This window comes from Protopterus annectens, chromosome 5.part0, assembly GCF_019279795.1.
Source record: "Protopterus annectens isolate FY-2018-M chromosome 5.part0, PAN1.0, whole genome shotgun sequence".
Lineage (NCBI taxonomy): Eukaryota > Metazoa > Chordata > Ceratodontiformes > Protopteridae > Protopterus > Protopterus annectens.
This window is the reverse complement of record NC_056735.1, coordinates 1,453,853,285-1,453,879,069: the sequence shown is the minus strand read 5'-3', so window position 1 is coordinate 1,453,879,069 and position 25,785 is coordinate 1,453,853,285. Positions and strand designations below refer to the sequence as shown.

General features: G+C 38.5%; 1 protein-coding gene across 1 annotated transcript in view; it reads left to right on the top strand.

Annotated features, from left to right (window-relative positions):
• COL4A2 (collagen type IV alpha 2 chain) overlaps positions 1–24,964 on the top strand; it is a 1,470,466-nt gene extending 1,445,502 nt beyond the window's left edge. Inside the window, exon 47 of the mRNA XM_044071270.1 lies at positions 24,058–24,964. Coding sequence (XP_043927205.1) covers positions 24,058–24,312 — 255 coding nt within the window. The 3' untranslated portion in view covers positions 24,313–24,964. The remainder of the gene's footprint in view (positions 1–24,057) is intronic.
• Positions 24,965–25,785: the final 821 nt, after the last annotated feature.

Sequence of the window (25,785 nt, the reverse complement as noted above, 5' to 3'; positions counted from 1 at the left end):
GTTCAGGAGGGGTGGGGAGTGGGTGTTACAGTTAATGGTGATGTGGGGTATGAGTACAGGAGAGGAGGTGTCTGTTGGCTATTGTAGAGGTGGGGCAATGCAGGTTTAGCTATAAAGGAAATGATGTCACTGGTGGGTGGGAATGGAGGTAGGGTAGGGGAGCGGAGTGAGCCCAAATGCAGAGAAGGCAAATTGAGTGGGATGAGCAAAAACAACTGGACCAGCCCAGCTTTCAACAATCAGGAAAACCAAGTTCAGTCAATTCCAGTTCAGTGTATCACAGTATCTTCCTAATAACTAGAAATCTTGTGCTACTAATCTAGTACAGTGTGGTGAAAGGGACCACCACTTCTATAGGGAAAAATAATACAAGTATGGGCTGCAGGTACATAGGTAAAACTTTTCCAAGTGAAAGAAAGTAGTTTTAAGTAATTGACCTAGGAGTACAATAGGAAGAGAAAAATGGAAAAGGAGGGCCAGTAGTATGCACACTTATAGTAAAAGGCTATAGCAAAATGTCTTCAGTTTAGAGGGCAGATTAAATACAACTTTAACATACACTAGTTTAAGTGAAAGCAATTTAGTGTTCCACCGATGCAGGGTCTCACAGTGCAGGGCAACCAGACAGCCTTTGGTTTATTAGAGGTTGGCCAGTACACAGAACAAAACCTTTGCTGAGCGGACTTGAAATAAAAAGGAAAAGTAGGTAAATATTAGTTCTGACCTTACTACTCTGAAGAAGTGGAGATACCATGTGCCAGTCATTCTAGAAGGACTGATGGATTGCCATTGGTTCTCTCATACACACAAGATATTAATTCCATTAGAAAAATAATACACAGTAATTGGCCCATATTGATGGTTGATTCCAAAACTTCTGATGTTGTAGGTCTTTGTCCTAAGTTTGTACATAGAAATAGGAAGAATTTAAAACAAATGTTATGTTATTCTAAGGTCCCAAGGACTGACCTATTAACAATGGATGGAACACGCAAATGTGGATCATGTAATTATTGTGCATATATTGATGAATCAAGTTTTTTTAAACATCCAACTACTGGTAGATTATGGGAATTGAGATGTAGAGCAAATTGTAATACTACAGATTTGATTTATGTAGCCCACTGCACAGTATGCTTTTATTTTTATGTGGGGAAGATCAATAGGTCCTTAAAAGTACGAATACGAGACCATCTCTATTGCATGCATAAAGGTTTAATGTATAGTGCCTTAGCCAACATACAATTCAGAATGGACAGAACCATACTTTTTTGTTTCAAGTATTGCATGTTATTCATGAGCAAGGGAGACTTGGGCCAATTACTAGCTTTATAGAAAATATCGAATTACAATGGATTTTTACATTAGCTGCTCATAAGCGGTATGGTTTAAATGAATTTATATCCATTAAACCAGTTTTAAAATTGAAACGGCTCAAGAAATAGCCTATTGACTGCTGATTTAATGTTTTTAGTAACACTATATCTTTAAATATTTTGGAGGGAATTTTAAATTTTAATTGATGTCTGTTATATAAAATGTAGGTGATATGTGATTTTCTCACTCTGATGAAGCGGTCCATTGAACCGTGAAAGTGCTTATGTGTGAAATAAAGGATTGTGTTTTTTACATCTTGGTTTAAGTGTTATCCTTCTCTGTTTTTGGAAGTAACTAAGAAGACAGAGGATGCAATGGAGGGGCAGCATAACTTGTAAGAAACAGCACAATTCTTTGAGCAACACAAAATGCAAGGAAAGCAAAGAAAAAAAACAAAAGACAACCACAGTTGATACTAAGCTATTATAACATACACTACATTATTATGTATTGCTATAAAAGTTATGAAGAGAAACAGTAACTACTAAGATGCTACACACAATTTAGCATTCTTAACTAAAAGTCAGGAATAACAACAATAAAAAATAAGCATTCAAAAATGTAAACTTGTATTTAAATCACAGGGCATAGCATTTTTATATCATTAAGCCAAATACTAACACAAAACAAATGCAGAAAAGTGCATAAATGTAGCTTAGTTCTGCATACCATTATGTAGATCCAATGAAAAAATAATACATTTACTTATTTCAGTGTATATTAGCACTAAACACTACAATGCTATGACACTGTATGTGATTTCTGCCTATTTCATTATGTATTAACCTCTTTTAAGTGTGATTACACAATGAACATTTTCCTTTGTGTTATTTCCATTACCAAAAATAGGCCCCATTTACAAAATGCACTTATAAAAATGTGTTGTAGATATTCCATATTAGATAATACAATAGAATACAGGTCAGAAATATTAAAAATATTAAAATCTACCCCTGTGCATCCTTATATGATTCACTATTGACTTTTCTTTGATTTTTCAGTATTAGTAAACCTGTTTGAAATACTACCACATGTACAGTAGGACTCACTGTGACAGACATTTTCTGCACACTGCTTATACTTTGTTAATGACCGAGTGAAACATTCAAATCAGAGAATGGTGATGACTTCTTAAATTATATAAATAACATTTATAACAAGGCCATATCTTCCCAAATAAAAACTAAGCATAGTGTTAGTGCATGATTAAGTGTTTTAAGTAGTCACACACAATAACAACCTTGTTGTAGTATAGCTATATTATACAAAGTGATTGCTTTATATATTTATATATTTATTTTTATTTACATTTGTTTACTGGGAAAGTCTGACTGGACACAGGTCCATTTTCAGTGGAGGCCTGGGGAGAAAAGCTCCACAGTACAAAAGAATGCAGTACATGAGAGAACAAAATGTTCTATATAATTGATTTTAATACATAATAGGTTAGAAGTTAACAGTTTTAGTTAGACAGTACAGTAGACAGTCATTGAGGTACATAGTAAAAACATTGAGGTACATAGTCAAAAACTTAAAAAAATAAAGTTTTTTTTTTTTTTTTTTACCAGTATCTGGGTTTACAAGCTTTTTAGGGCAAATCTGTTTATACTCATCTGAACATGTGATACACAATTAGATTGGTATGGATTAACCTGGAGTGTAACTTGAGCATAGCCAGTTAGTTAAGTAGTGAGTTTTAAGGAGTTTTTTGAAATGATTGAAGGAGGTGGTAGAAGTTATATGGATTGGTAGTATGTTCCAGGTTTTGGCAATGGTGCTGACAAAGAGTGATTTACCAGCGTTGTTTTTATGTTGGATGATAGTTATTAGGTTCTGGCTGTTAGATCGTAGGATTCTAGTGGGAATGTGGGGCTGTATTAAATGCTGAAGTGCTGGGGTTAACTCATGGAGGTACTAGAGCTTGTGAGCCAGAGAGAGTTGATTGAGCATGAGTATATGAGGCAACTCAAGCCAGTTAAGCTGTTTTTAGGGATAGACAGTGGTGGGACCTGTAAGAAGCATCAGAAGCAAACTTGGCAATCTTATTATAGCAAGATTCCATTTTATTTAGTTCGGTTTGGCATAGATAAATGAAGATGGGAGAGGAGTAGAGGAGTGTGGATAGAAGATGAGTCCTAGCGATGGTAGCTTTGGTATGTTTAGTCATAAACTGTTTGTTCCTGTAGAGGAGGCCTAGCTTTTTATTGACTTTCTTGATGGTTTGTGCTATGTGGATGTCGAATTTTAGGTTATTGTCTATCTCTACACCTAGCAGTTTAGTGTGTGTGGTTGGACTAATTTGAATGCTTTCTATGGAGTTGATGAAGTTGTTGCTCAGGGGAGGAGATCTACCTGGGCCAAAGAGAATTAGTTTTTTTTGGGGGGTTAAGAAGTTTGATGTTAGTGAACCAGGTTTCAGCTAGGGTGAAGGTGTTTTGGGTTAGGGTTTGTAGTTCACTTAGGGTGGGGGCGGCACATATAAGGGTGGTGTCGTCAGCATATTGTACTACTGAGGCAGTTAGTAAGGGTGAAGATATCTGGTTAGTAAATAGAGAAAACAACAGAGGGCCAAGGATAGACCCTTGAGGCACATCTATAGTTACTGGTAGCAGGAGACAATTGGTCTTGCCATGGGACAGCTTGCTGCCAATCTGACAAATAGCTGTTAAGTCAAGATACAGAGGAGGGATTTATATTTAGGGTAGATAGAGTTGCAAGAAGCATGCTGTGGTTTACCATGTCAAAGGCTTTTGATAAGTCTAAGAATATGGAAGAAGTGAATAGTCCCTTGTTTCTGTGTTGGTTAACTATGTTGGTAAGTGATAATAATACTGTTGTGGTGCTGTGGTAAGGTCTAAAGCCAAGCTGGGATGTGGAGAGTAGGTTGTTATTTGGAGGTATTGCATAAGTTGAGTATGAACTACTCTTTCTAGTATTTTGGATAACGGTGGTACGATAGCTATAGGACGATAGTTGGTAAGTTCTAAGGAGTTATCTCCTTTGTGCAGTGGGATGATATGGGAGGTTTTCCAAGAGGATGATACTTTGCATTCAGACAGAGATCTGTTAATGAGAATAGAGACTGGATAGGCTCTAGCTTCAGCTGTTAGCTTATTAGCTGCTAGAGTGGTTGAAGTTTCTTAAGGAGTTTAGAAATTGCCTTGGTGAACACGGGGTGAATTTGAAAACAGGGGGTATTGTTTTGTGTATTGGGGTGGGTTGTGGTAGTTATTGGTGTGGGTGGGTAGTACAATTATTTTGGACTTTGGCAAGGGTCTGGACTGTTTCGGTGAAGAATTTATTAAATTGTGTGGGTATGTTTTCATGATAATTTGGTAGCACAGGGGTTGGTGTAGTGGACTTTCCTGGGTGCAGTATACAATTTATTGTGTTCCAAAATTTTTGGGGGTTATGAGCTTATTTTTCTCGTAGGTTTTGATAGTTAGATTTGTCTAGTTTGATGTGTTTTTTGGCATTGTTCCGGAGCTGTAGGTAATTTTGTCTTAAGGTAGTGGTTTTGTTTTTTTGATATTGAGACCAGGTGTTGTCCCGTTCTTTCATTATAGTTTTAGTGGGATTTGTTAGCCATGGGGGATAATTAGTTTTTATTCTAATGGTTCAGGAGGGTGCATATTGGTCCAGAATTTTTAGGACGGTTGCGTTGAAGTATTCAACTGCTTTGTCTAGAGATAATTGCTTTAGGGGAGTCCAGTTACAGTTTTTTAGTGCATTGATGAAGTCAGTAGGTATGAAGGTCTTTTTGTTATGAACTACTCTGAGGATAGGTTGGCTGATGATTTGGGATTTGTTCCTAATTAGGTAGGTAGGATGATGGTCACTTAGGGTATCTGGTAGACAGCCATATTGCTGTGTAAGATTGGGGTCAGATACCAGGATCCAGTCTAAGATGGACTAGTGATTGGATGTCTTGTCAGGTCTAGTGGGGGTGGTTATAGTTTGGGTAAACCTGTGGAGGTTTATAAAGGCAGTGGGTTTATGGCTGGAGCAGTTGAGCCAGTCAGTATTAAAGTCTCCTAATAGTATGGTTTCATGTGGAATGGAGCTGGACATCCAATTAAGCAGGTTTTCCATTAGAGTGATATTGCCTGGTGGGATGTAGCCACCTGCAATAACTCTGTTTTTATTGGAGTTTATTTTTAATCTGGCAAGGATTAGTTCCACATCTTTGACATGTTGGGTGTTATAATCTAGTTGTTCTATGGTGAGGTGGTTTTGGAATATTATTGCAACACCACCTCCCTTTTTCTCTACTCTGTCTTTGTGGGTAATATTGCAGCCATGGGTGGCAATCTCATTGTCATGATGTTTTGGTTTGAGCCATGTTTCAGTTAACACAACAATATCCGGTTTAATTAGTGCCAATAGGGCATGTAGGTCCAGGATTTTCTTATACATGCTTCTAGCATTAATGCTTAGGAAGCAGAGAGCTGAGGATGGTCTGTGGTATAGGGGATTTAGCTGATTTGAGTTAGGGTTGACTAGTGTTTTGGGTCCTGGATTGGGATGGACATCTCCACTGCAAGTGAGTTGTTGGGGAGTAGGTGTAGATAGAGTTTGGTAAATTTGTGAATGATTTTAGTTTGTTTTTGTGAAGAGAGAGGGTTAGTTTTTGTAGTTGGTTTGTTGCATGAGTAAGGGAAAGGTTGGGGTGTGGTAAGGTTGGATGGTGATATAGGGACGTTTTTTTTAGTTTAATGAGATTAGCTGTGGATTCTGTTTGCTATGGGGTATGGTTATCAAGTTGAGTGTGATAGGAGGACAGATTGGAAAGAAGGAGTAGGTTGAAGACTATTAGTGTGTAGATGGATGCTTTTAGTAGTTGGGTTGGATGTGTGCAGTACATGTTAATTAGTTTAAGACAAGGTGGGATGTATATAAGGGTAATATTTGTAGCTGTGTCTGATTGGAGTTGTAATAGAAGAAAGGGAGGTGGGAGCGATTGTCTGATAAAGGCAGGAAGTGAGGTGCAGCATTGGGGAGGAACTGGAAGGGGGGAGTTGACAAGTGGTTAGGTATAAAAGAAATTATATGGGGGGTGGGTGGGAATAGGGGTGGGAGGAGAGCAAAGTGAGCCTGAGTGAAGAGAGGGTGAACGGAGTGGGTCCACACCCACAGTGAGTGAGAAAACAATCAGTGAGCTATGGAGGTGAGTCAGGATACAGAGAGGCAGAAGAGTATGGATTTAAGGCAGAGGGAGAAAATCTGAGGTATAGAAAAGTATAACAGCACAGTGGGATAGGGTAGAGAAGGAGAGCAGGCTAGGGAAAGAATAACCAGTGGTGGGAAGCACAGAAAGTAGATAAACTGGACATTATTAAAGAGTCAAGAACATAGATGGAAGGCAGGAGAGAGGAAAGCCACAATATCCAGACAAAGCAATAAAAAAGTCTACAAAAGCAATTAGAGACCTGGGAACAGGAGGATAGGTAAGTAAAATATGAGTGAGTCCTACAGTCAAAAGGAACAGGCAGAAAATAAGAGAAATACAAAAGTCAAAAGAGGCAGGCATAAATTAGGAGAATTTAGACTAGGGAGATAATTTACTAGATAGACATTTAACAAGGAAGATGTGTAACTAACAAAATGGGGAGGGGGAGTTAAAATAAGTTTACATGCAGCCTAATGTAAACACTATGGTAGGGGAGGAGAGATAAAAGGTGAATAACGGAAGTCATGGGATGGTTACAGTGCAGCTGCCAGTACTGATGCAGAGCTCAACCAATGGCACTACAAATAATCATTTGCTTAACAAAGCAATAGTTAGTGCTACTGAAAAGATTACAAGACAAAATTCTGTGGTGTAGCTTAAAATAACAGTTGTAAGCACCTGTATAGAAGCAGAGAGGCTGTGGAGGTGATCAACTAGCAGTCATGTTTTCTGAAGTTTCTAATGTTTGGAGTGTCCGTGCTCTCAAGTATGGGGAGGTGAACAAACTGAACCCACTATGTAGTTGCGATGTACAGATACTGGATAGATGCAGAGAGTTTATGGAGGTGATCAACTAGCAGTCAAATTTTCTGAAGTTTCTAATGTTTGGAGTGTCTGTGCTCTCAAGCGTGGGGAGGGGAACAAACCGGACTCACTATGTAGTTGCGATGTACAGACACTAGATAGAAGCAGAGAGGCTGTGGAGGTGATCAACTAGCAGTCAAGTTTTCTGACATTTCTAATGTTTGGAGTATCCATGCTCTCAAGTATATGGAGAGGAACAAACCGGACCCACTATGTAGTTGCAATGTACGGACACTGGATAGAAGCAGAGAGGCTGTGGAGGTGATCAACTAGCAGTCAAGTTTTCTGAAGTTTCTAATGTTTGGAGTGTCTGTGCTCTCAAGTATGGGGAGAGGAACAAACCGGACCCACTATGTAGTTGCGATAAACTGACACTGGATAGAAGCAGAGAGGCTGTGGAGGTGATCAACTAGCAGTCAAGTTTTCTGAAGTTTCTAATATTTGGAGTGTCCATGCTCTCAAGTATGGGGAGAGGAACAAACTGGACCCACTATGTAGTTGCGATGTACAGACACTGGATAGAAGTAGAAAGGCTGTGGAGGTGATCAACTAGTACTCAAGTTTTCTGAAGTTTCTAATGTTTGGAGTGTCTGTGCTCTCAAGTATGGGGAGGGGAACAAACTGGACCAACTATGTAGTTGCGATGTACAGACACTGGATAGAAGCAGAGAGGCTGTGGAGGTGATCAACTAGCATTCAAGTTTTCTGAAGTTTCTAATGTTTGGAGTGCCCGTGCTCTCAAGTATGGGGAGGGGGAACAAACCGGACCCACTATGTAGTTGCGATGTACAGACACTGGATAGAAGCAGAGAGGCTGTGGAGGTGATCAACTAGCAGTCAAGTTTTCTGAAGTTTCTAATGTTTGGAGTGTCCGTGCTCTCAAGTATGGGGAGAGGAACAAACCAGACCCACTATGTAGTTGCGATAAACAGACACTGGATAGAAGTAGAGAGGCTGTGGAGGTGATCAACTAGCAGTCAAGTTTTCTGAAGTTTCTAATATTTGGAGTGTCCATGCTCTCAAGTATGGGGAGGGGAACAAACTGGACCCACTATGTAGTTGCGATGTACAGACACTGGATAGAAGCAGAGAGGCTGTGGTGGTGATCAACTAGCAGTCAGGTTTTCTGGAGTTTCTAATGTTTGGAGTGTCCGTGCTCTCAAGTATGGGGTGGGGAACAAACCAGACTCACTATGTAGTTGCGATGTACAGACACTGGATAGAAGTAGAGAGGCTGTGGAGGTGATCAACTAGTAGTCAAGTTTTCTGAAGTTTCTAATGTTTGGAGTGTCCGTGCTCTCAAGTATGGAGAGGGGAACAAACCGGACCCACTACTTAATTGCAATGTACAGACAATGGGAGCTCACAACACCATGGACTGCGGCTGCTTAGAGAGATATACTGATGATCACTGCAACAAAAGACGTCTGGGCTTTCTGTATGCATTTTATGCACATCATATTTATTCTGTTCTCATCTTCACAGCAAATGACAGAGTAGCCTAAGATGTGCTGTTTTATGTACGTCCCCATTGATCATTTATTGTAAATGACATTTCTGCCAAATGTGTAACAGCTGAACAGTCTTCTTGAGGTCACTTAAGGTATATGGCACCCTAAAACCCTTCATAGTACTTTCTGAAGCTCACCATGATTACAGTTCTTTAGTGTCCCCACCCCCACCTTCACCCATGATTACAATCCTTTTATGCTTCACCAAGAACATGACCATGGATGAAGTGCCATTAGTATATTATGATAATGGCAGCATTTAGTACAAAAGTTGCTCCTGTTGGCAGGAGTTTCTCTGAGTCATTGTGTTGGGGTGGGACAAGTTTGCTTGTTGCATTCCACTTTAATGCACTGCAGAGCAATTTCGGATGCGCCATTTTATTCCATAATATTCTTCTCATCTTACTGGGAGTGTCATTTCAGGGAATGGTGATGCTGTTGATCAGCAACATTAGGATGAATAACCAATCTGCATTCTTTGGTGAGCAGGCACTAGGCTGCTCTATTTCCAGCATGTTGTCCACCATTTCACTCCATAACTTCCCTTCCGTACTTCACAGTAAGATCAGATTTGACCTAGAAGAAAAATGCTGAAGCCAAATAAAATGGATGAAATGCCTTCACTGTTTTTGTCATCCAACTTACTGGATAGGAGGCTTCATAATGCATGAAATATAATTGGATTTTATATTCTTCTGTAATACTAAACCTTTTTTCCTTTCAGTGCTATGAAATCTCTAAGATCATATCATTCTTTCAGCAGCTACTGCCAAATGCATGCAGACGTGAAAATCAAAAACAGAATATATACTGCTGGATGCCAAAATTATTGACTGACCATCATGGTCAAAAACAATGACATTTATTCAACAGACATTAAGTTGTAATATACTTGGATCAGAATCATTGATTTTATACAGTGTTCATCACTGTTAGAGATTTAAAGTTAATTTTCCTTACAGCTGTGTGATTTTCACCTCATCTTACATTTCACTGCTCTCAGTCTGACCTCAGGCATTCACAACATAATTAAAGTGACAACATAATTAAAGTGACAACTAACTTTTTTTAAACACCTTTATTGAATTATCACTTCTGACATAGGCAAACTTAAATTTATATAAAAGTAATCAAATCATATTAACAAGTTCACATTTACAGACATTATAGGATATATAACAATATACGTGATGTATAATCTAAGCAACATTATATGAATTATTAAATTCCTGCCTTCCCTTTAACCTCATTCCTCTTCCAAAACATTTTTCTGCTAAGTATTGTTCCTGCAATTTCCATGTTTTATGTAATTTACTCCTTCCGTTTTCTAAAGATCCCATTTTCTGTTCTTTTATCTTTGTTAAAATATTCACTACTTCAAGTATAGTTGATTTAGATTTTGATTTCCAGTTTCCAGTAATTGCAGCCACCAGTATTAAACTTAAGAAGGCTTACTATGTCTAGGCAATTTAGATACTGTATTCCAGCTCAAAAAAAATTGTTTGCTTACCCAATATTCCTGACAGAGTACACTGTAGGAAATTTTTAAAGTCTGCCAACTCATTACAATCACAAAATATATGTTTTCAGTTACCTCTTTCTTCCCTATCACACCTCCAGCATTTGCCATCTAGCTGAGAAAAAAAATTTTGGAGTCTACCTGGGGCATAAAAGTATCTATGCAAACACTTCTGGACCAAAATCTTAAATCGTTTACACTTTGTTGCATATTTGGGAGCCATACATATGTCCTCTCATTGTTTCCTTGTGAATTACATATCTAATCTCTCTTCTCAATCTTTTCTGACCTCTTCTGATTGATTCCTATAGTTATCATGCAGTATTTAACATGCCCTACTAATTATTCCTTTGTTAACAACAGCTTCTGTTCTAGATTCAATTAAAAACTCAACCAGTGCAGGTCTTTCAATTAGGATTCCCCTATACCTTTCTCTTTATCTATATTCTGATAGGGGAGGCAATCCCTAGCCTGCAATCCAAATGTGTTCTTGGCCTCTTCCCATTCTATTACCTTTCCTTCTGTAATTATTTCTTCCTAATACATTGGTTATTTTGCCAGCTTCTTCCAGTATATTCCAGCCCCCTCTTGTCTATTTTCTGTACTTTTAATTGCAATAATCCCTATCAGCAGAATCTCCTTTCTCCATCCCTGTGTTGGCTGAGTTCCTAGTATACTTTCTGCTACTTTATGAATATAATGTTCTGTATGATTCGTGCTATTCTCCTTAAGGATCTGCGCCCAAAATCCCATTCTTTCCTTATTTCTTGAATTACATCCCTTTCCACTTTGAATTTTAGCTTTCTGCTTGTGTTATGTGCAAGAGTCTTAACTGTGTAGCTCTGAAGTGTCCCTTCAAATAAGGTAATCCCAAAGCTCCTTGGTCTGTTGGGAGGCTCAACTTATCCTACTTGACATTTGCTATGTTCCCCTCCCAAATAAACTCCTTTAACTCTTTATTAATTACTGTCCCCAACTTCTCTGGTTGATAAAAAATATGCCTGACCTGTATATAAAACTAAAGGGGCTAAAAACATTTGTATTGCTTATATCTTGCTATCTACACACATAGACAAGAGCTTCCATTTTCTCAGTTTTTGTGTTATATTTTATTTAGTATCTTCCCACAAATCCTTAGCTGCCATAACCAAATCCTTTCTAATCTATTTTTTATTTCATACTCCTAAATACTTCATGTTGTCATGTCTCCATCATGTGTGGGTAAATAGTTCTGAGCTATAGCATTTGTTTTATCTTCATTAATTTTAATATCCCCAAATAAACAGAACTGTCTCAGAATATTCCACAACACTCAGATGTCCTTTTCTGGTTACTTCAGGTGTAAAATAATATCTTCTACAAATAATGCCAAGTTTTCATGAACACCATACTAATTATATCATTAAATTTCTCAGAGTCCCTTATTTTCTTTGCCACAGGTTCTAAATATAATATAAATAATAAAGGGGAAAGAAAACATCCCTTCCTGGTTCCTCTGCTCAGACATAACTTATCAGAGAGGAATTTTTGCCTCCAATCCCTTATATATCCTTCTAATTAACCTTATTATTGGATCAGGAAATGCAAATACTTCCATCTCCATACTCAAAAAATCCCAGGTTACTCTGTTGAATGCTTTCTCTGCATCAAAACCTACCAGTAACAGTGGTATTTTCTTACATTTTGCTTCCCCCTGGATCATCAGTGTTCAACTAATGTTGTCAAATGTTTTCCTTCCCTCCAAAAAACAACACACTGGTCCACAGCTGCCAATTTTGGTATCATATTTGCCATTCTTTTAGCCATTATAAACATAAACACTTCATAATCATGGTTTAGAATTGAGATGGGCCTAAATGAAGCTGGATCAGATGGCTGCTTACTATCATTAGGTATTACAGTGACCACAGCTTTTTCCAGGATGCTGGTGCCTCCCCTTTTTTTTAAATGCTGGTAAACAAAGCCTTCTAGAATTTTATCACTTTCTTCCCTCCTAACTTCCAAACTTCCCACCAGAATACCATCTGTTCATGGAGACTTTCCTGTACATTGGTTATATATCATCATTTTTAGCTCATCTCCTGGCATCTTAACTGTTAGTTGTTAAATCACATCTACCCCTAAGCTAAAGTGCCAAGTAACTTATCAAAAAATTGAATATTTCTTTTCAACATAAATTTTACAAAGTAGCTGATGTACTGCATTCAATTTTCACTCATTAAAAGAAAGTAACCCAGCCACTCCTTTTAGTTGCATATTTAAACAATAATCCACAACTGTATGTAGATATATCAAGATGTACCCATGGTTGGTGTGATTTGATCACAAGGGTGAAGCCCCAGTGATTAAACAAAGCTTACCAGGGCCTATGATGTCAAAGGAAAAATAACTTCAGAATGATCAACACACGGCAGGTTCAGGTTAAGGCACTTTAATCTTGCAGCAAGGAGACAAAAACGTGCTAATACAGAGTTTGTGTAACTAGAATCAGGAAGTGAAACTACTTTTATACATTTCTTACAAGGTATTGCCTACTAAGCCGACGTAATAAATCACACGTTCTTTCAATATTATTTCTCAGCAGCTGTTTGTCCATGATTTTCTGCTGGCATATCAAGTTTACAAAAAAAACTTCCTAAGAAAAACAACGTGGCCTTGACGACCACTAGTCAGATACAACTTTTACTATGCAATGTTACCATTCAAGGTACTATGGCTAATTCAAGCACAAAGCAAGTACAGATTACAGTTCATTTTTTCAAGCAGTCTTTTGTCTGATGTATCTCTTCTTTTTCGCAGCTGTGCATGTTCTAATAACATGAACAGGGCTGATTGTTCCTATCCAATCACATTATAGAAAACAGTATTGTTCTATTTATTCACTATTCGTTCATTTTCCTGACCTAGCAGATAATCACCTGCTTCCCAGTACATTTCCAAAAGGCATAAACATGAATTTTGCTGTGCTAGCAAATACTAGGTCAGAGAGCAACTTGCAATTTCAGAAAGCATACTGCAGTTTGAAAAGCATCTTATCATTTCATACAGAATTGAGCTGTACATAAAATAGAATGAAATGTGTTAACCCTTTTGGCTTCTAATAAGCACTAAACATATACATTAATACATATTCTTCTAACATTTCCCTCCTTTTAATACTTTTTTTCTATTTTCAAAAGTATAAACAATTGCTTCTTCTCCTAACCTCTTTCCATTCAGAATTTGTGGTTAAGAGAGTCATTCAGTTTAAAACTTATGAAAGTGTTTCATTTTTCAGCAGTTCTTCAATTTCAGTACTTTGATACAAAGTCTCAGAAACTGACATGTCTATAAAATCTTTGATCAATCTTTTCATGCAGGGAATACCACAACAAACACACACTCCTAATAGAAGTAATCCCACACAAATGGCAATCAGGACATTCATTAGGATGCTACCTCACCCCCCCAAACAAATTCTGGAAAAAGTCCGTCAGTGGGTTTGGGCCTGGTTTGGTCATGGTCGACACTTGCTGAATCACCTCAAGATGGTCATTTATCTCATGCTGGTTGTCAGGAATATACAAACAGGACTCCTCTTTTATTAAAGTGCATGTACCACCTTTCGCCGCTAGGGTGAAGTCAAGAGCCATGCGGTTTTGAAGCACCACAGTTCTCATAGCATTCAGTTCATCAGTCATTAACTCAAGAGCATAAAAAGTTGCATTACTCATTACTTCAAGAAGTTTGGACAGTTTTCTCAGCTCCCAAATCGATTTCACTGCACCATATGCAGGGGCTGTACCTGCCCACAATATAATAGTGTCACTCAAGTCCATGTGTGTCAGTTTGTCTTTGTTTTTTATGGAATTATGGTTTCTCCAGCCTGCTTTGATTCGTCCTACTGGATTTTCAGGCCTTCTGATTGGATTTCCGGTTTTCTTGGTGACCTCTCTGACATTTCGAATTCTTCCCTGAGGCAAAACTGCAGTGTGTCATATGGCTGGAACCAGGTAACCCAAAAAACAACTGCCGGACCAGTTCTCAGGTAACCATTTGTATGCCTTTTTTCCCACAAACAAAATAACAGTTCTCTACTTTATTATTAATATATACTTGCCCTGCGTGAAACATTTTCTTATCAATAATAGATAGTTGTTTTAAAAGAACAGGATTACGCTGGATTTCATCAATAGTCTTATGAATCGACTCGAGATATGAGTCATAGTTTGTATCGCAGATATAACCTGCATTATTGGCTTTGGAATAACATTTGTAAGGAATAGTCACATTACAATTACTCTAGCCTACCTGAACAGTATCATTTTTGTAAAAACATACAATTCCCTTTTGTGTAACAGGCAGGTACAATGCTATTTTGTCTTGTGATTTTACAGTTGTAGTATCAAAAAGCAAATTTTCTCAGGTCTCACTGACCCCTAGGGGGACAGCAGTCATCAATAATCCCCCGTATGCTGTCGGTATAGCTGTGCAGATCCAGCAATTCGAAACATTAAAAGTTTCAGCATACACATATTTAATTGCTTGGCAAGTGTTAAAGTTCGGATGCCAGTCTATGAATGATTCACATTTATTTAGTTCAGCTCGTGTGGCTGGAAAAAGGAAAGGCCATAACAAAAAATTAATGCTATCAGTATAGCCAACAGAATGATCATACAATACTTCTGAGGTTGTTCAGCATTTTTACTTGCTCCGTATCATGTCATTTTGTTCTTGTGTAACAGTAACAAGTTTTTTGTCCATTTCAAAGTTTTTAACCAATTTACAGTGTGTCAGATGAATCCAGGATGCTCGCTCTGCAATCATGACTGCAGTGGGTGTTGACAGTAGCACCTGGTACGACCCTTCCCACTTCGGTGTGGTCCAGTTTCTTTTCTTGATAACTTTCACCCAGACCCACGTGCCTGGGACTACTGCTGCTTCCGATGGTCTGGTTTGTTCTTTATCTGAAACAGAATTCAACTGCAAAAGTTGTTTATTACTTAGAAGATGTCTCATGTATTCTGCAAGTGAACTATCAGCCTCCTGATCTGCAGGCATGAGAGGTTTCCACTGAGGTATATAATATGCCTTCCCAAACAGTATTTCAAAAGGTGTTAACCCCTTTGCATTTGGAACAGTTCTCATGCTCAGCAGTGCCAGAGGCAGGCAGTGCACCCAGTTCCTCTGTGTCTCACTAATCAATTTTCTAAGTTTGTTTTTCAAAACCCCATTATGCCTCTCTACTAATCCTGTGGATTGGGGGTGGTATGCACAATGGTTCTTTAAGGAAATTCTGAAATATCGACTCAACTGTTGTATGGTTTGATTTACAAAGTCTGTGCCATTGTCACTGTAGATCTTTTCCGGTATGCCAAATCTAGGAATAATTTCTTTAACAGGGACTTTTCAATGGTAGCTGCATCTGGATTTTTGGTCGGAAAAGCTTCCACCCATTTGGAAAACATATCTATAATGACAAGACAATATTTCTTATTTTCACATTTGTTTAGTTCTATGAAATCCATACAGATAGTATGGAATGGGTACAGTGGTGTTGGGAAACTCCCTTGCTAGGCTTCAATGCCCCTTGTGCATGATAACTGTTACAAACATGGTATGCTGCACAAATATTTTTTGTGTAGTTTGTAAATCCATATGCAGTGAACACCCAGTTCACTAACTGTACCATCTCCCCTGTTGAGACATGGCACTGCCAATGGCTCAACAAAGCTGCATATCTAAACAAGTTAGACGGCAAAATTGGTTTCCTTTCTTTGGAGATGTACAGCCCTTTCTCAAGAATTGCTCCTTGTTTTATCCATTTCTGTTTTTCTACATTTGCAGTAAGTGCCTGCATTGTTTTTAACATTTCTAAATCTAAAATGTCAGAAGGTTGCAATTCCTCACTCAAAAGAAATACTTCTGAAGCTGAAGCTGCCTGTTTTGCAGCTATATCAGCTCTCGCATTACCTTCTGAAATCCTATCCTGTTGCTTGGTATGAGCTATGCATTTACAAATAGCTACTTTTTGAGGTAACTGAATAGATTCTAACAAATCTAAAATAAATTGCGCATGATAAATTGGTTTACCAGTGGATGTCATCATTCCTCTATTTGTCCACTGCTGCGCAAAAACATGTACAGTAGAAAAAGCATACTGGCTGTCAGTAAAAATGTTCACACATTTACCCTTTGCCAAGGTACATGCCCTTGTCAAAGCAATCAATTCTGCTGCTTGTGCAGATAAGTTGTGTGGTAAAGACTTTGCTTCTAAAATCTCAGTATCAGAAACTACTGCATACCCTACTAGATTCTGTCCTGTAGGACCCCTTCTGCATGAGCCGTCCACATAATATGTCACCTCGGCATCATCCAAGGGAACATCCATTAGATCTTTTCTAGGCAGTGTCTTTTGCTCAATTTCCTGCAGGCAGCTGTGTGGTGTGCCATCCGCAGCGGTCGGGAGCAAGGTAGATGGGTGTAAAGTTGTACATCATTCAATTGTCATATGAGGTTGGCTCAGGAGTATAGTCATACAAGAAAGATGTCTAGCATGAGAAAGATATGCTACTTTTTCTTGCAGTAAAATAATTGCAACTGCATGAGGCACTCTCAATGTGAGAGGGTGGAACAACACTAATGAGGCCGAAGCCTGTACTGCCATTGCAGCTGCAACTACTGCTTGTACACAGTGGGGCAGGGATCGTGCCACTGGGTCCAGCTGTGATGAATAATAAGCTATGGGGCGTTGCTTATCCCCATGCTGCTGTGTTAACACTGATTTCATGTAACCTTGTTTACAATCTACAGTTTGAAAAAAACGTTTATGATAGTTTGTTAATCCTAAAACTAATGAGGATGCTATCAGTTGTTTTAGTTTGCAGAAAGCTGATTCTGCTTCTGGTGTCAATTGTAATAAATCTTGTGATGCCATAGGCTTCTTGTATATCAAGTTGGTCAGTTGAGCAGACTCCAAGGCATAGTTTGGAATCCAACTCTGACAGAAATTAGTCGTGCCCAGGAAGGACATCATTTCCTTCTTGGTAGTCGGTTTGGGTGCTTGCAAAATTGCTATTTTTCTATCTTCATCTAATGTTCTGCCTTCTTTGGATATTACATATCCCAGGTATTTAACCTGCTTTCTCCAAAGCTGCAATTTGTTTTTGTTTACTTTATGTCCTTGTGTTGCTAAAAATTGTAATAATGTTATGGTATCTTCTTTACATTCTTGTTGGGTGGGGGCTGCTAGCAGGATGTCGCCTACATAAAGTAAAATTTGGCTGCCTCTTGGTGGGCTAAATCCTGCCAGGTTGCTTGCCATCTCTTGTGCAAATATTGTTGGGCTTTCACAATACCCCTGTGGTAGTCGCGTGTATGTATACCTTTTTCCCTGAAATGTGAATGCAAACCAATGTTGGCTGTCAGGGTGTATCAGTATCGAAAAAAACACATTGCTAATATCTACCACAGGAAAATACTTCTGTTGAGGCTTAAAATCATTCAGTAGTGTGTGTGGATCTGGTACCATAGGTGCTCTAGGTATTATTGCATCATTTACAGCTTGTAAGTCTTGGACCATACGCCATTCTCCGTTTGCTTTCCTAACAGGAAATAAGGGTGTATTACATGGCGAATCAGGAGATTCTATCAGTACTCCTTCCTTAAGTAAGGCTGCTATTATAGGTTTGATTCCTACTTCTGCATCCTTTCTTAAGGGATACTGTCTCTTTTGAGGTCTGAATGCTGATTTTGGCGTAATAGTAACTGGTCCTGCTGTACGAATTAGTCCTACATCTGATTTTTCTGTTGACCAGAGAGTTTCTGGTATGCTCCGTAAAGCTTTTTCTTCCTCTTCTAGTAAGAGTGCTAATCAGCTGTCCTCGCTAGACTGCAAGTGTACAGCTGGGTGTGTCTGCATTATCCAATTTAACTTCTGTTTTTGTATTCCCTGTTCTGACAATTCTAACTCTGTTTGCTTTTTCCATTTTGTGACTTTTTCTCCAAGATCTGCCCATTGCACATTCTTGTCTTTGGTTAAACTAACATGTGGTAATAAATTAGATTTACAGAGTGCAAAGAATTCCTGGGGCAATGCACAGCTGACTACACTGTTCCATTCTATGTCCCAGTACAGATTACGTAATGCTAATCTGTTTGCATGGTTTTTAAACAGTTCTTGCTCATATTCCTTATCAGGTCCTGGTGTGCTACAATAATACAGAGTACAGTGCAACAAATGCTGTTTATCAGTGTCAAGGGAGGGGGACTTACTGATGGCTACATTCATCAGTTCTTTGGTTACTGCCCCTGAACCAGTTGTAACTAAGTCCTGGCTGTACCAATAAAATGTTTCACCCTCCGGTCGCACCTCAAAAGTATCCATTTGTCACTGTGCTTCCATACCCTGCATAGTCGGTACTACTGCTATGCCAAATATCTGCATAAGATCTCTGCCCAAAAGATTCACTGGGCATTTTGCAGAAACAATAATTTTGCTTTTCTGGGTCATCCCTGAAACAGGATCAGTTATTGCTGTGTTGTGGGAGAGTGGCTCCCGATGCAGCTGTCCATTAGCTGCTTTCACTAATATATAATCAAGTGATTCTAAATTTTCTGGTAGTTTGGAAGGATGTTTCAGGGTTTGTGAAGCCCCTGAGTCACACAGGAATTTAACTTCCCTCCCCTCTGCCAGAAGTGTAACTTCCGGTTTTGTGTCTGCTAATTAGAGCTCTAGGCTCAATAATGCCAAGTCTAAAATTTCACTTTCTTCACCATCGGTGATTTCTTGTACTTCCTCTATTTCTTCTATCACATTCTCTACTCCCTCTGTCACATTTGCATTTGTCTTTTCTTGGTTATTCCCTTCTAGTGATTCTTGACTATTATATAGTCAGTCCTCACCCTCCTTATCTTCCATGGCTGCCTTCTTGTTTTGCTTGCAATCCCTTGCTAAATGTCCCTTTTTCCCGCACTTAAAACATTCACCTCTTTTCTTTCTTTCTTCAAACTCTTCTGATCGTTTATCAGATTGTTTGTTTCCCTGGGCATTCTTCTTGCCCTTTTTCCCGGACTGTACTACATAAACTTTTGTTCCGTCTTCCACCACAAATACTTGAGCTTTCTTTTTCTTTTTACTGTTAAAATGCCTTTTGGCATGCCTAGCATATTCAAGTAGTGACTGTAATCTACTTGTACGATGGTCTACCATGTGCTTTGTAATAAAGCTGCTTATAGGCAAAATACTGCCTTTCAAAAATGCCTTCTTTAATTGCTGCTCATATGGGGAATCATGTTTTTGATCTTCAGTTACCTGCATTCCACAATGGTTATTAAAACACTCTAATAATCTAGCATAATATCTGTCAACAGTTTCATCTTCCTGTTGGATGCATTGATTAATGCAAGTCCAGTCTGCCCTAGGCTTCCATTTCTCAGAGATTCAGTCTGTTAGACCTTTCACTCTGTTAGCCAATTCTGCGTTGCTATGGGGGAGTGGCTTATGCTCTGCGTCACGGGGATTCCAGTTGCCACTGATCATGTGCCAATCAGGACCTATGATCTGTCTGACTACTTTTTCTACTTCTTCTCCATTCAAATGATAACTTAACCTCATGCCCTGTAAGTCTTCTAAGAATTTTCTAAAATTAACTTTCGGATGGGGAATTCCCTCTGTGGCTTTCCGGATGTCTTCCGGTGTCCACGGTCTATATACTAGAAGAGTTGGGTCCTGTCCTGCCTGCGAATTTGGTACTTCTATGAGTGGACATATCTCTCCTTCACTCATAGCTTGTGAATTTTGATTTATTTCATATAACTCAATATCTCCTCTTAAGTTACGTGTTCGAGACCTGGTCTCGATGGGATCTCTAACATATGGTCTTGGCTTTACGGTGACAGCCGAGTATAGCGGAGGTGGACCAGCTTGTCCACTTGCTTCATATTCCGGTGCAGGAAGCGGAGGAGGTGGAGGGGCTGATGCCATTACCAAATTATTTTCTTTATCTAGAAACATAGCTTTTGAATTATTGCTTTTTTGCTCCCTACGGTTTGCTTCCTCAATCCACCTGTGTGCTTGAGGAACCCCCAATTGATGTTGTTTTTTTACCTGACCTTTTACATCAGCTTTAAACTGTTTGACAAGTTTAATAAGTGAGGATTTTTCTAATTTGCCATTAAATTCATATTTATTAACCCATTTTGTATAGTATCTAATATTGTCGGCATGCTGTGATTGCATATATTTTGCATCTTCGGTTAGTGGTGGGTTTTGAGAACATTTTGTGCACTTATTACTCATATTGTTCTGACTGTTAAAAATGTTACGTAACCCTTCTTATTCTCACGTGGTACCATGATTTGCTATTTCACAGTTTATCTAGAATAACTGTCTTACTTATTCTGTTTCCCTAATCTGTGACAAGACTGCAATCTTTCTGTCCCTGACTTGTGCAATACAAATTTCCTGACAGATATTTTCAATCAAGTCCCTGATCTAAAACAGAAAAAAGGTACATTTCACCTTACTTGAGCCTCCGTGATTGATCCTCTCTGGTTCGTATACCGACTCGTCCTCCAGTCGCAGATCAGAAAAGTGGCTGGCCTCTTTTGAACGACAATTCAGTCGGAGGTCTTTCAAAGCAGAAGAACCAATGCAGTCTCCTCTTCGTATGGTTTCATGCCACCTGGCCCATCTGACCTGAGGTGAAGAGAGAGTTCCGGTCCGAAGGACCAATCTGTCAAAGGAAAAATAACTTTAAAATGATCAACACACGGCAGGTTCAGGTTAAGGCACTTTAATCTTGCAGCAAGGAGACAAAAACGTGCTAATGCAGAGTTTGTCTAACTAGAATCAGGAAGTGAAACTACTTTTATACATTTCTTACAAGGTATTGCCTACTAAGCTGACGTAATAAATCACAAGTTCTTTCAATATTATTTCTCAGCAGCTGTTTGTCCATGATTTTCTGCTGGCATATCAAGTTTACAAAAACCTTCCTAAGAAAAACAACGTGGCCTTGACGACCACCGGTCAGATACAACTTTTACTATGCAATGTTACCATTGAAGGTACTATGGCTAATTCGAGCACAAAGCAAGTACAGATTACAGTTCATTTCTTCAAGCAGTCTTTTGTCTGATGTATCTCTTCTTTTCCGCAGGAACACGAACAGGGCTGATTGTTCTTATTCAATCACATTATAGAAAACAGTATTGTTCTATTCATTCACTATTCATTCATTTTCCTGACCTAGCAGATAATCACCTGCTTCCCAGTACATTTCCAAAAGGCATAAACATGAATTTTGCTGTGCTAGCAAATAGTAGTTCAGAGAGCAACTTGCAATTTCAGAAAGCATACTGCAGTTTGAAAAGCATCTCATAATTTCATACAGAATTGAGCTGTACATAAAATAGAATGAAATGTGTTAACCCTTTTAGCTTCTAATAAGCAGTAAACATATACATTAATACATATTCTTCTAACATATGTCATATAATCAAACTTCCAAAAATTCGAACACCATATGTTCGGACTTGGAAGTTCGAAATATGTTAACATCGAAACCTCAGAACAGCAAATTGTTTCCCATTCCAAAAAACACACACACAACACAAGCACACCAAAAACCTTATACACCTACACTAAACCTTACATACGCAACTATCTATGCACTAACCTTAACCCAAACCGTAACCTGAAGGTCCGTCACTATCGCACACTTACCTTACCTGCACCCTAACCCTAAAGTCCGCCACTATCACACACTTACCTTACCCGCACCCTAACCCTAAAGTCTGTCACTATCACACACTTACCTTACCCGCACCATAACCCCAATGTCCATCACACTCGCACATCTACCTTACTCGCACCCTAATCCCAACGTCCGTCACACTTGCACACTTACCTTAACCAATTCCGTAACTTTCGCACCACAGTGGAGAAAATGTCGAAGCCGCAGAAACAGCCAACTGAATTCTTTCTCTGGGAAAGAATTCTTATTTCCATGGCTTTGACATTTTCATTTTTCGAACTTCCCCATTCGAACTTGTAGTATTTGTAAATCTGAACGGTCGATTAAATAACATAGACCCGCTTTCCACAGGTAAATCCTGATATACCTGTACATAGTCATGGTTTATTGCTATTATACAATTACACTTCTTAAGAAAGAAATTGCTTACCTTTCTTAAATAATCACATTGTAAAAAGGGATTTTAGTTTTTTCTTCCACTTCCTGATCTGCCTACTGATATACTGCATAGGGTCTATATCAGGTGGTTGAAAGCTAATAATAGCAAATGACCACAACTTCGAAAACACCGGACCTCGAAGCTGTTGTTGTGGGGTCACACTACAGTGTAGCTAGGGCTAGTTTCCCTTTCCTCAATGTAGTGCGATCTCAGAGTTGGTATATATATTTAGCGGGTGCAACTTTGAGTTCCGGTGTTTTCGAAGTTGTGGTTGTTCGCTATTATTAGCTTTTGACCAAGTGATATAGACCCTACTGTATATGTGTACCTACATTTTAACAATTGCACAGCACATTAATGCAGTGCAGCATAAGTGGTTTGTCTCTGTCTCTCTCTGTATCTTGTTTTTTTCCCCCCGCCTTTAGAAATTTTAATCCAAAACTGTTAGGTGAGACATGGCAGCAAATATGAGGAAAATCAGGGACGTTCTGTAAAAGTCTGGGTAGTTTAAAGGTATGGCTACTGGCAGTATCATTCATCATATTGACAGAAATCATACCTTTAAATCGGCTAGACTTTTAAAGAATATTTGCTATATTCCTCATACTTTTGCCTTGTTTCATGTAAAAGTTGCAAAATAGTATATCCCAACAGAAGTCCATCTGCTCAAGAAGACTTGAGAAGCCAAACTTCTTTCTATTGGTATATGCTTGGGTTGTCCAATCAGTGTGCTTATTTTTGAATAGCACTGAACCATCATTGTATAATACAGATTAAGGAAAACAGCATGAGTGTGTAATAAGCAGTTTTTTTTTTAAATAATTGAAACACATTTTAAATATAATGTTGTTATACATCGCCCAAGCTTGCAGCATGGTTGTGTTTGACACCAAAGATTTCCCAACTCACGATAATTTTATTTCAGAAACAAACCATGCCACCTAGGAACACTCTTGTCAAATGTCTTTTCTTAATATTAGTAAAAGTTACATGTTAATATTTCCATTACGATGCATGCTTATCCTCATAGGCAACAATACTTTAGCTAGGGTACGTGATTCAAAGTCATTGTACAGCCGTGCCTATTCGGTTATTGCATATAATTCTAAGCTGCATATTGTAATGTGAGATCAATGCATATTTGATATGCACAAAAGTTAGTCAAGTGTTACAATGTTTTAACTAGTCTACTCTCTAAAACTACATTTTCCTATTTTGAGTCAGCATGTCTAGATTTAATATTTTTAACTTGCTTACGTGATGTCAGCCCTAATATACAGCCTGCCATGATGACTTTAGTGTTTCACTGTGAAGTAACCAGCCTTATTGGATTATCTTTTACAGCATTTTGCAAGATATCCTACAGAAATGCTGTTGCTCTGTGACATTTTTCTGCATGCCTGCATTATTAATAAATATCCTCGTCTTCTTTTTCATAGCATACTGCAGCCGGAGATCAAGGTGGCGGGCAATCTCTTAGTTCTCCTGGCAGCTGTCTAGAGGATTTCCGAGCCACTCCTTTTATTGAATGTAATGGAGCCCGTGGAACGTGCCACTATTATGCCAACAAATACAGCTTTTGGCTCAGCACCATAGACCAGCAATTTCAAAATTCTCCTGCAGCAGACACTCTCAAAGCAGGGCAAATCCGGACTCACATTAGCCGATGCCAAGTCTGCATGAAGAATTTGTAACAACACTACATCTGTGACACAAAAGAGAGAAATTAGTTCATTGATTTAAAATATTCTTTCCCATTTGGTGCTTATTTTAACTTATTACCTCAGAGGAATTCAGTGGAAGCATATTATGTGATTTGCTGATTTGGCTATCAAAGCACATTTCTAACGCATATTCAGTCTAAGCAGTTCTTTTTATCGATGGTTCTTTGCTGTATCAGGCTTTTTACATATTTAAACAGGGTGTATTATAATGCTGGCCTGTTACATCACCATTCAAAGCCACAAAATCTGATTTGTATATAAAATACATTTTACAAAAAAAATCTGAATTTATACAAGTTTAGTAACTGGTCTTGTGCAAAAACAAAAACAATTAAAATATTACTAACAAAAATGGCATCTGTAAATCAGTATTAATAGTTATGCACCATGTGCGTACTCACACATGGTAGTATGATCTATTAAATATAGCTTTACATATACTTGTACTGTTTAATCATGCTGCATTTACTGTGTATTGGCTTATGGGTACAGTCATACTGTTATAACAACATAATATGTTGCTGTTAACAGAAACTACAGTTGTTTTATGTGAATCCTTACAACATGCACTGCAGTAACTATGTTCAATTAAAGAAACGTTTGCTATTTTTTGTATTTCTTATACAGTGCTTTTGCTGTTTTAGGCAGTGTACAGATTACTTGTGACATAATTAAGATATGTTAAGCAATGAAACTATCCCCAATTATTTCAGGAAAAAATAAGCATGTACAGAAACAACAGCTCATTCCCTGATCCGTCTTAAATGGGTTAGACATTGTATTAGCATTGTGTTAATTAGAAAGGTGAAGAAATGGTCCAGTAAAAGAAAGTCTTCAGAAACAGATTTACCACAGCAAGTTTCAAATGCTCTTGATGTTTTTAGTTCCTTTACCAGTGTTCTAGAGCATATACTGCGGTGGTGGTGCTGTGGTAGCATTGTCGCCTCACAGTAAGACGTTGTCCTGTTCAATTCTCAGCTAGAGCATCTTCTGTGTGGAGGAGACATGCGTGAATGGACATACCTTTGTTGAAGATTGTGTGTCAGGACCGGCATCTCGGCACGTAAAAATCTACTGTCAATCATTAGTGGACCGGAGTTCCGCTGTGGCGACCTCTAACCGGGAAAAGCCGAAAGACACAACAACAACAAACCTGTGTTCTACAGCATGCCCTTGTCATTCCTTTGTCAATCCAACAATGAGTTCTACACTTAATAGGAAAACAGACTTTACCTGTAGATAATGATAGCCGTCCAGGTTACTGCAATTCCTGCATTAAGATTCTATTTCCTCCTGTATTCTACTAGAACTGCTTTATGACTGTGATTCATCGGTGAATTCCATCATTTTGTGGTTCCACAGCTCTCAGGAGGGCTGCTCTGTGCATCCACAACCTTGTCTGTGAAGAAATATTTTTTTTTACATTCCAACTGCTCTATCATG